Source organism: Gobio gobio (assembly GCF_949357685.1).
Source record: "Gobio gobio genome assembly, chromosome: 11".
In the NCBI taxonomy this organism is placed as follows: Eukaryota; Metazoa; Chordata; class Actinopteri; order Cypriniformes; family Gobionidae; genus Gobio; species Gobio gobio.
Window position 1 is genome coordinate 57,483,224 of NC_137104.1, and position 15,401 is coordinate 57,498,624.

The 15,401-nt window shown below is 49.3% G+C and overlaps 1 protein-coding gene across 1 annotated transcript; it reads left to right on the forward strand.

The window, feature by feature from the left end:
• Positions 1–862: 862 nt before the first annotated feature.
• On the forward strand, positions 863–14,099 carry LOC307133386 (adhesion G protein-coupled receptor B1-like; the record flags this gene model as incomplete). The annotated part of the gene is made up of 28 exons (XM_079828453.1): positions 863–1,574; positions 2,085–2,234; positions 2,318–2,404; positions 2,494–2,823; positions 3,083–3,247; positions 3,703–3,867; positions 3,952–4,053; positions 4,140–4,246; positions 4,323–4,517; positions 4,598–4,666; positions 4,830–4,938; positions 5,527–5,670; positions 5,767–5,842; positions 6,046–6,148; positions 6,380–6,423; positions 7,147–7,270; positions 8,165–8,268; positions 8,479–8,581; positions 8,697–8,847; positions 8,941–9,010; positions 9,096–9,248; positions 10,717–10,888; positions 10,970–11,065; positions 11,167–11,829; positions 11,919–11,954; positions 12,047–12,151; positions 12,260–12,310; positions 12,409–14,099. The coding sequence occupies 28 exons, from the start codon at positions 863–865 to the stop codon at positions 12,604–12,606; spliced, it is 4,584 nt and encodes a 1,527-aa protein (XP_079684579.1). The 3' UTR covers positions 12,607–14,099.
• Between the last annotated feature and the right edge of the window lie 1,302 nt (positions 14,100–15,401).

The following is a 15,401-nucleotide window of genomic DNA, read 5'->3' on the forward strand; positions in this document are numbered from 1 at the left end:
TTCCATAACTACAGATGTAATGTTCCCCTAACTGCAGATTTAATGTTCCCGCTATCTGGGGCATGAAAAGCGTTTGAGTGGCAGAGCTGAAGTACTGTCATTTTCTGAGTCAATAGTTTCCGGTCTCTCAGAGTCAATGCGGTGCAGGAAATCATACATGCGATGCATTATTATTGACTGTTGAGCTTTAGTCTTGTTTAGAGTTCCCAACAGTGCAGAAAGAGGAAGGTGAGGATGATGATTGAGAAGCACCTCTCACAGCTGCACTCTCTCTCTCTCTCTTTCTAATCTCGCCGCTGAATGAGTGTCTTTGAGCGAAAGAGAGAGACGCGCCAGAAGTTCTCACACACACACACACACACACACAGTTTCCCGAGCACCTGTAGCTATGGCAACAACACTTGAAGAGAAAGTTCTGCAGTCCGGGAGGGGTGAGCGTCACTGCGGAAGAGTCCTGCTCTCGCCCTGTAAGAATCTTTGCAGCGCTGAACTTCCGTGGGTGCGAGCTGAGTCTTCACAGACGTCAGTTTGACGCAATCGGCTCTGCCACGTGTGAAAGCGTGGGCTGGAGAGAACGAGAGAGCGAGGCTGAGAGATTCCTGTGAAGGGCGCTGTAATTATAGTCTGAGTGTGTGGCAGGTCTCGTTCTCGAATGCACACTAATGGAGGGCACAGCTCTCAACTACAGATATGATTCAGATGTATGATTGGCTAACGCTGAATCCCTTCTCTTTGTTTTCCCACAGATATGTCCCTATCAGTCCAGTGAAGAATCAAACCCTCCGTCCGTATTCTTCGCAGTGAACAGAACAAACCCCTGCCAGATCTAAGAAGCCGTCTGAACTCGTATCAAAGGGAGAACATGGAGTGGCGGTTCATCCCGTTGGCGCTGTGCGCTTGTATGTGTGTGATGTTCGCCCCGGGCATCTCTATTCCCTCCGGGCCGGCCTCTGCCACCTGTGCCACCCTGGAGCAGAGCCGTTTCTTCGGCGTGTTCTCCTCCAAGACCGCCCTGCCGTCGTCGCCATGCTCCTGGACCCTGCAGAACCCCGACCCTCGCCGCTACACCGTCTACATGAAGATCACCAAGCCTGCTCAAACCTGCACCCCTCGACAGATCCGGACCTTCCAGTTCGACTCGTTCGTGGAGACCTCGCGCACATACCTGGGCATGGAGAGCTTCGACGAGGTGGTGCGGCTGTGCGACTCTTCCTCCACCGTGGCCTACCTGGAGTCCAGCAAGCAGTTCCTGCAGATGAGGAAGGCGACGCCACGTCTCGGGATGGAGCCCGTGGAGGAAGACGAGGAGAGCGATGAAGGCAGCCAGTTCAACGCCGAGTTTCTGGTCGTGGGAAAGAGGAACCCGAGTATGCCTGCCTGCGAGATGCTGTGCCAGTGGCTGGAAGATTGCCTGGCGACCAGTACCCACGGAAACCCCTGTGGCATCATGATAACCCCCTGCCAGTGCTGGGAGCCGCCCAAGAGGAAGCCAGGTGGCTGTTACAGGGGCGGAGTCTACATGGAGAAGTGCACACCCACCGTCAGAGACAGCCATCGCGACGCAGAGATCATGAGTAAGTGTGTGTGAGAGATGCAAGGGTCCCGTTTGTTTAGTACATTTATATGTGCTCCTGACAAGAAAAAAACTTCTGCTCTATAGAGCCGCCGCTAAAGCAATCAATGCCCCATGCTTGAGGTTGGCATAGCAACCCGCCGGGCTCCAAAAGCACCACATCCAAAGAGTGCCTAGCGGGTATTAGAGGCAATTCACCCTTTCAAATGTCTGTGTCATGCGGCGTCCTGGCATTTGGCCTTCAAAGCTCCTTTTTGTTTAGACAAAGCGCTTGTTTGTCTAAAAGATTTTTCACCCTGCTGTTACAGAGGCAGCCTATTTGACATTAAACCTACATTTACGACAAAACAATGCCGTATTGATTGTCACTAAGTTGATTTTACAGCTGTATTATACTCATGAAGTTTGTCATTATTATATGACTCATGTGCAGTGAATGTTCTCTCCTCCACCTCCTCAGCATTACTCAACACTTACTCATCTAGTGTGTGTGTGTGTGCTGTGTTTGCAGGAGGCTGGAGCGGCTGGGGTCGCTGGTCCGAGTGCAGTACCGAGTGTGGCGGCGGAGTCCAGGTGCGCAGCCGTGCGTGCCAGTCTGAGGATGGCGTGTGTGAGGGCGTGGTCGAGGAGGGACGCTCCTGCAACCCTCAGCCCTGCATCGGTCAGTTCCACGTCCAGAAATGTGCCCCGCGGTGACCGTGAGTGCAATACTGTCCGATCTCACACGTGTGTTGATTTGTGCAGGTCAAGTCCGGCAAAGAAGTCAAGGTCTGCGATCCATCATCGGCCAGCGGCGTGATTCTGATGGCACCATCATGGCCCCTCACAAAGGTGTGTGTCTCTCAACACTAGCCAGCGTGCAGTGTGCAATAGTGAAAGTGCTGAATCAAACTCTTTGTTATGCTCCTGTGTGTGTGCAGAAGAGACCCAGCAGGACACGTGGTCTTCCTGGAGTGTGTGTTCTGTGAGCTGCGGTGAAGGCTGGCAAACCCGCACGCGCTCCTGCATGATGTCCGCTCACAGCGTCCAGTGCACCGGGCCTTTGAGAGAGAATCGACCATGCAACAACACCGCCGTCTGCCCAGTGAATGGATTGTGGGACGAATGGGCTCCCTGGAGTTTGTGCTCGTCCACATGTGGCCGTGGATACCGTGATCGCGTCCGTACCTGCAAACAACCTCGTAATGGCGGAGAACCCTGCCGCGGACCTACCAAACAGACCAAGTTCTGCAACATCGCCGTCTGCCCAGGTCAGTAATCTCAGCCTGATCACCACCAGATGGCACTGTGCGGCTCAATAATTCAATAACAACTGAGCTATAGGCTTTCCTATAGCTCAAACAGTAGAGCGTGGCGCTAGCAACGCCAAGGTCATGGGTTCGATTCCCAGGGAAAGCAAGAATTGACAAAATGTAAAATGTGTACCTTGAATGCGATGTAAGTCGCTTTGGATAAAAGTGTCGGCCAAATGCATAAATGTAAACAACTCCCTTCTTCCCATCTCTGTAGTGGATGGTTCCTGGAACGACTGGTCTGCGTGGACTCCCTGCTCTTCCTCTTGCTCTAATGGAACAATGCAGAGAACTCGTGAGTGTAACGGCCCCTCGTACGGAGGCTCCGAGTGCAGAGGAGAATGGCAGGAAACCAGCAACTGCTTCCTGAAAGACTGCCCAGGTACAGACCGATGCATATGACGTGTTTATATCAGGGGTCCAAACTTGGTCCTCTAGCTCCAACCCCAAATAAACACACCTGAACCAGCTCATCAGTGTCTCACAAGGCCCTACACTCTAAAAAAAAAGTTCCATATGGCACCAAAAATGGTTCTTTGCTCGTAATCATAGTGGAACCTTTTTTAGTGCTATATAGCACCAATTTTGGTGCTTCAGAGGTTCTTCACCGGTTCTTTGACTAAGGTGCTATATAGCACCTCTGAAGAACCACTGAAGCACCAAAATTGGTGCTATATAGCACTAAAAAAGGTTCCACTATGATTGCGACCAAAGAACCATTTTTTTTGAGTGTAGTAAGATTATCTGGTTCAGGTGTGTTGGATTGGGGATGGAGCTAAACTCTGCAGGACAGTCTGGTTTACAAGATAGAAACTCAAGTGTGTTGTCGCCCTCTAGTGGACGGACGATGGCTGCTGTGGAGCTCATGGGGCAGCTGCAGTAAGTCCTGTGGTGGAGGACATCAGCTCAGACAGAGAGTGTGTGAAGGACCGTTCTTTGAAGGAAAGCCCTGCAACGGTGATAAGACAGAAATGCGAAACTGCAACGAGAAGCGGTGCCCAGGTGAGAGCTCAAACTGGATATTTTACTCACAGCACTATTATTAGGCAGCCATTCCAAGTGCTTAAAAACATTTTTATTTCACAGAACCTCACGAGATCTGCGGAGAGGAGAACTACGGCAGTGTGGTGTGGAAGAAGACGCCCGCGGGCGACATGGCTGCCGTGCCCTGCCCTTCCGATGCCACAGGTACTGATCTGAGCCACCTTTGGTTTCTGTGCGGGTCACTGGCCTGATGTGAGTGGCATTAACCCGCTTCTCCCCGACTCCTGCAGGCCTGATCCTCCGCAGATGCACACTGGACGCCGTGGGTCTGGCCTTCTGGGAGAACCCAACTCACATCAAATGTGTTTCCAAGGAATTCCAGGACATCCAAACCCTGGTAAGCCCCATCAACCGAACACTAGTCCTTTGAGTAAATCCCGGCGTACAGTTGCTGAGCGTCCTTCTCTTCCCAGACGCGCGATCACGTGACTCTATCCCAGAGCGGGCAGCAGGTGGATGGCGTGACGGAGGTCCTGTCCAAACTCAGGATGGCATCGAGTGACAGCACCAAGTACAGCGGAGACCTTCTGGCAGTGATGGAGGTCCTGAGGAACAGCACGGAGATCTTCAGGGGCTCGAAGATGAGCCTGAGCCACCAGGATGTGGAGGTACGACCCTGAGCAACGCATATCATGATGAAGGGATGAGTGTGTGTCGGATCTAATACCTTTTATTGTTTGACCCGCAGAATTTCGCTCACACCATCAGTAACTTACTGCAGGAGACACACCGAGAGAAATGGGAGGAAGCTCAACTGGTGAGTGTGTGTGATTTTCTCTGTCCTCACACATTGTGTCTTCATACCAAATTAAGAAGCAGAGAAATCGAGTGCGCCCACATGCCGATCTGTGACAGCAACACACACACACACACACACACACACACACACCATTCATGCGTCATGTGTTGTTCTGCTGCAGATGGGCGCAAACATCAAGGAGTTCTTCAGTCTGGTGGAGAACTTCATCGACATGATCGGCCGTCAGATGAGAGACTTCCAGGACATCTATGAGGTCACCGAGAATCTGGGTGAGTGTCCAACGGCTCATATCTGTGATATCAGTGTGTGTGTGTGTGTGTGTGGGCATGTTTTTGTGAAATATCAGGACACAAATGTGTATAATGACATGGGTATTACAAAAAGAGGGTGAAATATGAGGACGTTCCCCATGTCCTCACTTTTCAAAATGCTTATAAATCACAGAATGAGTTTTTTTCACAGAAAGTGAACTGCACAGTCTCCTGTGAGGGCTAGGTTTAGGGGCAGGGGCAGTGTGTGTGTGTGTGTGTGTGTGTGTGTGTGTGTGTGTGTGTGTGTGTGTGTGTGTGTGTGTGTGTGTGTGTGTGTGTGTGTGTGTGTGTGTGTGTGTGTGTGTGTGTGTGTGTGTGTGTGTGTGTGTGTGTGTGTGTGTGTGTGTGTGTGTGTGTGTGTGTGTGTGTGTGTGTGTGTGTGTGTGTGTGTGTGATGGGTAGGTTTAGGGGCAGTGTAAGGGGATAGAAAATACGGTTTGTACGGTATAAAAACCATTACGCCTATAAAATGTCCCCACATTTCAGAAAACCCCCCTTGTGTGTGTGTGTGTGTGTGTTTGACCGTTGTTTTCTGACGTCCCTCAGAGCTGAGCGTCCAGAAGCGTCCGCGAACCATGACCGCTGATGTGAGCTTCCCCATGAAGGGCTGGCGTGGGATGATCGACTGGGTCCGCAGTTCAGAAGAGAAAATCACTGTGTCCCGCAACGCCCTGAGTCTAGACGTGCCAGGTACACACACACACACACACACACACACACACACTCGCTCACACACATTCTGAGGTGTGTGTACTGAGGCTAATGCAGCTCTGAATGTGTGTGTAGATGCTGAGCAGAGCACGGGGTTTGTCACCGGGATCGTTCTCTACAGAAACCTGGGTCCCATCCTGTCCTTACAGAGGTAAACATACACACACACACACACACACACACACACACACACACACACACATACACACACACACACACCTAATCTTCTGCTTTTCTAGACATATGAATTTCTCTATACACTATTTTGTGAAATAGTTCAGCACGGAGAGATAAAATGCATGTGCATATGATCAATAACTGATCCTGATTGATCGATGATCTCTGTCTCCATAGCAACAGCACGCTGCTCAACTCAAAGGTCGTCACGGTAACGGTGAAGCCCAACCCTGGCTTCCTGTCGGCCCCTGTGGAGATCGAGTTCCCTCACCTGCACAATGTGAGTCCCCATTTCTGTCCTGTGAAAGATGAACATGTGTGTGTGTGTGTGTGTGTGTGTGTGCGTCATGTCAAGAACATGAAGGAAGTGACATATGACACAGACCTAGCACCGCCTAACTCTCTCTCTCTCTCTCTCTCTCTCTCTCTCTCTCTCTCTCTCTCTCTCTCTCTCTCTCTCTCTCTCTCTCTCTCTCTCTCTCTCTCTCTCTCTCTCTCTCTCTCTCTGCAGGGCACTGTTAATGAGACCTGCATCGCCTGGGATGAGAGTGAGAGGTGGGTGATTTGTGATTTGTGATTTGTGTGTGTGTGTGTGTGTGTTGTCACAGCTCTAAAGGTCACACACTCTCTTCTGCCCTCATACACTGTGTCATCTCCACACCTCCTGACAGCCGCCAATCATATTCAAAAGAGCCTCCGCCCCCATTCCACACATCACTAATGACCTTATGAATATTCACAGGCCATTCAAAACCTTTCAATGGTTCACCGCCCACACAAACACTGACACACTCTCACACACACACACACACACACACACACACACACACAGCTCAAGCTCTGTTCTCATCTGATAGTGATCACTGGATAGTAAGTGTATTTTAATGTAATGTATTCGGCTTGAGTGGGGCACAGTATTGACCAATCAGCACCCAGAACCACAGCTATCAATTTAATAGCATATTTCTCATTTTTCGGCGATATTTTGCTCTTGTGACATGAGCTCAACCACCTGCCATCATCCCCGTGCCAAACACAATGTGCGTGCATTATAGTAGCTAAAATAACAATATAGAATAACATAAGTCAGTTATTAAATAGACATCAGAACTCAACCCCATCTGGACAGGATATCTTCTGAGAAATGTAAATATGGTTATGAATATCAAACAGTGCTCTGAGAGTGTGTGAGCCTGGATGAGCTGCTCTAATGTGTGTGCGAGGGTTATTTCAGAGTGTATCTAACGTGTGTGTGTGTGTGTGTTTGTGTGCGCGCAGCGCGTCTCTGCTCGGCTCCTGGTCCGCGCGCGGCTGCAGATCGGTGTCGCGCGACTCCAGCACCACATGCGTGTGTGACGGACTGTCCACCTTCGCCCTCATCGCGCGACCAAACCCCGATTTGGTAAGTGTCCGATCATCTCCGGACCATCTGTGTGTGTGTGTGTGTGTGTGTGTGTGTGTGTGTGAGAGAGAGAGAAAATGAAGCGATGCGCCTGGTAACCGAACAGCATCGGTAGTTGATCATCGGTTGATCGGATGTGATTATCTATCATGTGAGTTGTGTATGTGTATATAATGTTGATTTGATTGACAGCTGATCGATGACGCGGTGTTGTGATCGATCGATGAATCTGATGGTCGATGAATCTGATTGTCTTTCATTCGTGTTTTTGTTTGCTTTGATGCATGTATAGTGCATTGCAGAAATGCGTTGTTTTTTTATCCTTTTTTTTATTTTTTGGTGCAGAAGCAGTTGCCATGGCAACCACATCCGCAGCCTCGCGCTGTAATTCGGTTACCAGCACGAGAGGGGAAAAACAGCCCCGCACTGCAACGCGACGCGCGCAAAACAGAACGCTCCCGTTTACGCGCTGTTTTGACGCGTCGCGCTGGATTAAAACCTGTTACGCACCTTCATTGAGTGTGTGTGTGTTTGTGTGTGTGTGTGTGTGTGTGTGTGTGTCTTTTAAATTAAGTGTTTAATTTCTCAAGGGCAAATGAAGGAGGAAATCAGCACATACTGTGTGTGTGTGTGTGTGTGTGTGTGTGTTCGCCACTAATTATTTCAGAGGTGAAAATAGTCCACCTGCAGGACACACACACACACACACACACACACACAGGTTTAGATGTGCTAATGTGGAGCAGTGAGGGAATGTGGAGCATCTCTCACCTTCACGTCTCCTTCATATGAGCTGCCCTGTTTCTGCCAGTCATTCTGTCCTGAGGGACATCTGTGTGTGTGTGTGTGTGTGTGTGTGTGTGTTCACACTGACGTTACTGTGTTTCCTCACAGAACATGGATAGGTCTCTGTTACCGTCGGTTACGATGATCGTGGGATGCGGCGTGTCGTCCCTCACCCTCCTCCTCCTCATCATCATCTACGTCTCCGTGTGGAAGTAAGACATGCTGGATTTACTCATCAGTTAATCGATTAGATCGAGGGTTTGATGCCAAAACCCGCTTTAAATGATGATCTGTAGCTTCTGTATTTTGTTATATATTTGGCTTTATTGCTTCATATTAAAATGCACTCTTGCACCCTTTCTCTGTGAGATATTTGTCCCCAGTTTGATCTTGATTTGATTGTTTTGTCTTCTTCTTCGCAGGTACATTCGCTCTGAGCGTTCAGTGATCCTGATCAACTTCTGTCTGTCAATCATCTGCTCCAACGCCCTCATTCTGATCAGTCAAACGCAAGTGCGCAACAAGGTGAGGCGACCCTGCCCTGACCTGACCTGACCTGACCTTGACCCTGACCCTGACCCTGCCCTGACCCTGACCTGACCCTGATGGCTCGCGGCTCACCTCTCTCTGTCTCTCTCAGGTCATGTGTACGCTGGTGGCGGCCCTGCTGCACTTCTTCTTCCTGTCCTCTTTCTGCTGGGTCCTGACCGAGGCGTGGCAGTCCTATATGGCCGTGACGGGCCGCCTGCGGAACCGCATCATCCGCAAGCGCTTCCTGTGTCTGGGCTGGGGTGAGTGTGTGTGTGAGTGTGTGTGTGTGTGTGCTGATTCTGCTGTCTCTCTGTGGTGATGGTGTCTAACTCTCTCTCTGCATCCGCCCTCAGGTCTGCCCGCTTTAGTGGTCGCCGTCTCTGTGGGCTTCACCAAAGCCAAAGGCTATGGCACCGTCAACTAGTGAGTATTGGCCACCCCATCTCCTCCTCTGCTGGCTCTCCTTCCCTCTCCTTCCGCCCTAACCCCGCCGTCTCTTCTTCTGCAGCTGCTGGCTGTCTCTCGAGGGCGGTCTCCTGTACTCGTTCGTGGGTCCGGCGGCCGCTGTCGTTCTGGTCAACATGGTGATCGGTATTCTGGTCTTCAACAAGCTTGTGTCCAAGGACGGCATCACCGACGTCAAGCTGAAGGAGAGAGCTGGGTAAGAGACGCTCAACACACCTGACAGTCCCTCCAGAAAAACGCCATTATGCGATCGCATGAGTTAATGCATAATCAGCCAAAGTCCAGGGGGCGCATTTTCGCCACATAAATTGCCTATTTCCGCATGCAAAATATGCGGGGCTAACATGAACTATAATCCCTGCATTTTCGTTGCAAAAAAGTCATATATATTAGCAGAAAGTTGAAAAATGTTCGTTAAGAGCCGCCATTTCCCCCTGTTGCCATGGGAACGTTTTGAAGAGACGTAATTACCCGGCGTGAACGTCATCAAAAAGCTGCAAACTCCATGGAGAAACCACAGATATCGCTGAACCCATGATGAAGCACGCACATTCCCATCTGCCAACAAAAATAACAGCAAAAGACAAAGCAGTTTCCCGGTGTGTTGACCAATTTCAAAACACAGCATCATGAAGCTTCGAAGCGTTATGAATCAGTGAGTCAATTCAGTGGTTCAGAGCGTTATGAATCAGTGAGTCGATTCAGCGGTTCAGAGCGTTATGAATCAGCGAGTCGATTCAGCAATTTGGAGCGTTATGAATCAGTGAGTCGATTCAGCGGTTTGGAGCGTTATGAATCAGTGAGTCGATTCAGCGGTTTGACACGTGATCCAAATCCTGAATCGACTCGCTGATTCATAACGCTCCGAACCGCTGACTCGACTCACTGATTCATAACGCTTCGAAGCTTCATGATGCCGTGTTTTGAAATCGTCATCACTATATAAGTCGTTATTTAGGGGTTTTTTGCGCACAGAAACTATTCTCGTCTTCATAAAGTTATTGTAGAGCCGCTGTAGTGAGATGGACTTTGTAACTTTAGTCTTTAGTGTCTTTTAAGGGTCTTGAGAGTGTAAAGTGCATTGAGCCAATGGAGGCCTTTCAGAGCATCAGATTTACACTAAAATATCTTCATTTGTCTTACGGGTGTCCAACGACATGAGGGTCAGTCATTAATGACAGAATTTACATTTTTGGCTGAACTAACCCTTTAAGAGTTTGCACTTTGTGCATTGGAAGCACTCAAATGTCTGTTTTGTAAAGCTACCTCTGTGAAACAGGAAGTTATTTATTCAGTTTTTCAGAAGTTGTAGCATATTCCTTTTGTAACGCTACAGAACTCGACTCAATGTTTTGTAAATTTGAGCCGTGTGTTTATTAAGGTCTTCAATAAAACAAGATGAGAACTTAAATATTCCCAGCACTTTCTGTGATGTAGTGCTTTTTTTCTCTTTTTCATCAAACCTCAGTTTTTGCAAGTTCCCGCAACTTCATCGCATAAAATTGCATAAATATCCCGCATGTTTTAAGAAAACGTGCCGCATAATCAAGGATGTTTGCCCGCAACAATCACAAAAAAAAGCCGCATTTTTCTGGAAGGACTGACCTGATGAAACACACACACACACATCAGCCGGATGTTGTATTAAATGCGCTGTCCTGCAGGGCGTCGCTGTGGAGCTCCTGTGTGGTTCTCCCTCTTCTGGCGCTGACCTGGATGTCGGCTGTGTTGGCCATCACGGACCGCCGCTCCGCACTCTTCCAGATCCTCTTCGCAGTCTTCGACTCTCTGGAGGGATTCATCATCGTCATGGTGCACTGCATCCTTCGCCGAGAGGTCAGCACGCTCACGACCGCAGCACATGTGTGTTTAACGTGTGTTTGAGTGTGCCAGAGCTCACAAACGTGTGTGTTTCAGGTTCAGGAGGCGGTGAAATGCCGTGTGGTGGACCGTAAAGATGACGGGAATGGCGACTCTGGCAGCTCCCTGCAGAACGGCCACACGCAACTCATGGTGAGCACACATGCAATGCACACGCATGCATTCTCCTGCACGTTACATGCTAAGGTCTGAATTTACATAATGAATTTCTCATCTTTCTTTCTTGTGTGCAGTCTGACTTTGAGAAGGATGCCGACTCCAACCGACCAGGTGGAATGCAGAGCTCTTGCGAGGAGAAGATGCCCCCTCCACAGCTTCCCCTGCCCCTCGGCCCAAACTTCCACACCCTTCCGTCCAACCCCAGCGGAAAGAGCCACATTCCCCCCGTCCCCGAGTACTCCAGCCACACGCTCACCCTGCGGAGAGAGAAAGGTCGCGGGGTCGACCCGTCCTGCGGCAAACCTGTGTATGTGTGTGACAGTGAGCTCTTCAAGCAGCTGGATGTGGATTTGGCCCTCGCTCAGGCTGAGAGCTGCTGTCCGGACTATGTGCTCCTGCCCAACACCACCTCCACCCTCCGCACCAAACCCAAAGACGACTCCATTGGCTCCAGCAAGTACAACATCAGCACCGAGCTCCCGCAGGCCCGTCTCATGCATCTGAGCGGAACCTTCGCCGAACCGCAAGCCGCCTACGCCGTCAAAACCCTCCCCGCCGACCGCGTCAGCGTATCGTACTCGGAGCGCGACTCCCCCATCCAGAACATCCACAACATCTCCAGCGAGAGTCACGTGACCAGCAGTCTGGGCGACACCTTCGACTCCATGAACTCCATGATGTCCAAGAGCGAAACCATCTCCACCCTGTCTATGAGCTCTCTGGAGGTCAGCGAAGGGGTAAGACCTGAGGCTGAACACCTCATCTGATGAATTACCTGATGATTGCACCATGTGATGCTAAAGTGTGCCTGTTTTCCCTCCCACAGAGGCAGAAATCTCGTTACGCAGAACTGGATTTTGAGGTAATTACTCACTTTCAGAGTTTTGTAGCGTTAGTTAAATGTGCATCTGCACCAGTACCCATGTTAATCGTTCCTTGCTCTCTCTCATGTAGAAGATCATGCACACACGAAAACGGCATCAGAACATGTTCCAGGACCTCAATAGGAAGATGCATCACGCGGAGAAGGACAGGGAGTCTCCGGCCTCTGACAGCAAGGTGAGCCGCTAAACCATGCGGTCTTATGTGGGACTTTCCCATGATTGGACTCTTTCTATGGGAACCTCTTCGGTCGGTCTTTAGATTAAAGCTCTTTTCTCTCCGCAGTCCGTCAGATGGAGTGTTTCCTCAGCTGGAAGTGACAAGACAAACCATAGCGTAAGTGTCCCAGTCTTTTGACTGCCTGGGAAGGATGTTTTCTCACTCCCTGCCGAGTACGCCGCCATCTCTAACTCGTTCCTAATGTCTCTTTCCAGGATAAGCAGCAGGCAGCCATGGATCGTTCCTGGGAAAGCATGAGCCGGACGCAGGCGTCTCCTCCTGCCTGGGTCAGAAAGGACATGGAGCCACTGCAGGCGTCTCCCCTGGATCTCCAGGGCGTGGAATGGGAGAAGGCCGGAGCCACCATCCCCCTCGTGGGCCAAGACATCATCGACCTGCAGACAGAGGTGTGAGGGAGCGACATCTAACCCTGAACACCTCGGTCTGCTTTTGATTTGGGAAAGAGTGCGGAAATGCTGAGCATGTAGAAGGCAGGGAGGTAGAGAGGAACCCGAGAGGGCGGCGCTGTACCCGTCTGTCATTTGAATACATGTCTCTCCGGCTTCAGAAGTAGCTCTCCTCCGCTCAAGATGACCTGACCTCAGTCGTTAGAAGGCGTCTGAAGGCTTTCCGAACTCCGTGCGAGGAGAGATTCCGGTTGGTTCATCGAGAGCTTTTCCCAACACTCTTCCATCTGGTCCAGGAGGTGGCGTGGACTCCCGCCTGTGCCCTTTCACCTTTCCACAGCTCCCTTATGGGATGGGCGAATCTTCCCGCAGGAGGGTCGGCTGCTCGAGTTTGGCCCTTTGGGGCCCCTTCCAGAGCGATCTCTTCGGTCGTCTCCCATGAGCCTCTAGGGGTTGTGAGCTGTGCCGAACGGACACAAATGAACCGCTGTCGCTGTGGTGTTTGTTTTTAGCGCTTTGCGTGAAGCATTTATGGACGCTTCCATCAAACTTTGGGGAAATACTTGTTCTGAAAACTTGAAAAAGACTATAAGAGCTGAGCATTTACTTGTCATGATTCCTCTGTGTTATTATTATTATTATTATTCCTTTGTTCTTATAATTGTGAGTTTCTCCTCTTCATATTTATTTTCGAGCACTGTTTGAAACAGTGCAGTTATTCCCGAAACAGCAGCAGAATGAAATATCCCAGCGCGAGCACCTCTCTGCATTCTGGGTAATGTAGGCGGAGCAGCAGTGACTGTGTAGCCTTGGACTCTTTGAGGACGAGCTGTTGTTTCCTCCTCCGCTCCATTGGATCAGACCACTGTGTTCCCTCCATTCCCACCAGCGGCTCTTTCTACGGCCTTGTGAACGAAACCCCAGCGCACATTACGGAGCTCCTGTCCGCCTGTGAACCCCGCAGTGCTGGCGGGACAGACTCCCGGTGCATTAGATATGCCAAACGTTTGACTGGCATCAGTGCAATATGAGGACAGATGCTTGATGCCCAAGCAGGACTGACACGAGAATCTTGTCAGGTTTTGTTAATCATTTTCAGAGTTTTATATCATCTTTATAGAGCCTTTAGAAACATTTATGACAACACTGTTCATGAACTATATTAGTTATTAAATGAAGGACAACACAAGACGCTGTGTCTTGCTGCTAAAAGAACTTTCAGGAAAGAAAAATAGGATATCTACAGAGAGTAATAGCCTAGAGATATATCTGACTGTGTTTCAGGAAAACGCCCTGGAGTTTTTTACTTGATTCCTCCGTATTGCTGAGACACTGAACCCTGTGTGTTTGTCTGGTGTGTGCTGATATCCTTCCTCACGTCTCCAGTGTCCGCAGGAAGTTCCCGATGTCTGTCTGAATGTCCAGCAACACACAGTCTCTCTGTGTGTTTTACCTCTTGTGATTGTACAGTTTTGAGAACAATAAGGTGAAAGTGTCTCATTTCTAATAAAATAAAAGAACTTAAAATTACTGAGAGTCTGTTCTTCACTTTCTTGACTGAAAACAAGTGGAAGTGCAAAGATGAGCAAAGATGTCATTGGTCAATCAAACAGATCTCACGTGATTGGTCGGGCCGATCAAGCAAACACTTAACCTGAACTTCCAATTGATCTATGTGTGAAACTGACACCTCTGTAATGATAGTAGTTTGGGGGAAATGCTGCCGAAGTAAGATCTTAAAGTCTAAATTAGGGTCATTAATGTTAATATAGTTTATTAGCTCGCAGTCCTCCACACCAAACTCCTCATCCATGTCTTTATGGAGACGCTTTGAGCACTGGAGCGCAGTCATGCTGGGACAGGAAGGGGCCGTCCACAAACTGATCCCACAAAGTTGGGAGCATGAAATTGTCCAAAATGTCTTAAGAGTTCCTTTCACTGGAACTAACCCCTGAAAAACAACCCCACCCCATAATCCCAAACTTTACACTTGGCACAATGCAGTCAGGCAAGTCCCGTTCCCCTGGCAACCGCCAAACCCAGACTCGTCCATGGGATTGTCAGACAGAGAAGCGTGATTGGTCACTCCAGAGAACACTTGTAATTAATTTTCCCAATAGGCCTATTTCCATTTTGGTCTAAATATGAACAGCTATACAGAATAAAACTAATGTACTTTGGTCATTAGCATCAGGCTCGTTCTCTCAGGAAATGAAGCCGTCATATTCAGATCATTCCATCTGAAACAGAACACACCTGAAATGCAGGATATCATAACTAACTCATCCTTCGCTCACCCTCAAAACCGTCTGATCCTGAAAGCATTGCTTCGGTTTTCTCATGATACAGAAGGGAGAATTAAAGTCACGCCATGTTGTTTGTCCATGCACGCATGTTAAATCAAGATGCATTAACTTGAGACGATATTCATTCTAAAGTGTATGAAAATGAAAAAATAGTGCGCAGTTCCTTGCGCGTCATGTGCGGGGGCTCCGTAAGTTTGTGCTTAAAACAAGAACAAAAAGTAAACTTAACGCCAAGGCAAAACTAGAGGATTTCATGACCCCGCTGGCAGATATTTCTCTTTTTAAGCACACGTTTTTAAGAATGTACAGATGAAAGTATCCTTCTGCATTGTGATGCTGATCTATCGCCCGCTTGCTTCCCTCGCCATTCATTTCCGTCCTTTTGTTCGAGTCAATCCTCATGTGTGTCATGCAGTTAGTCAGGGGCTTTCAGAAGGCGACCCATAATGCACTGTGGCAGAGAGGGCTCCGATGTAAGTGCAGAAACGCACTCGT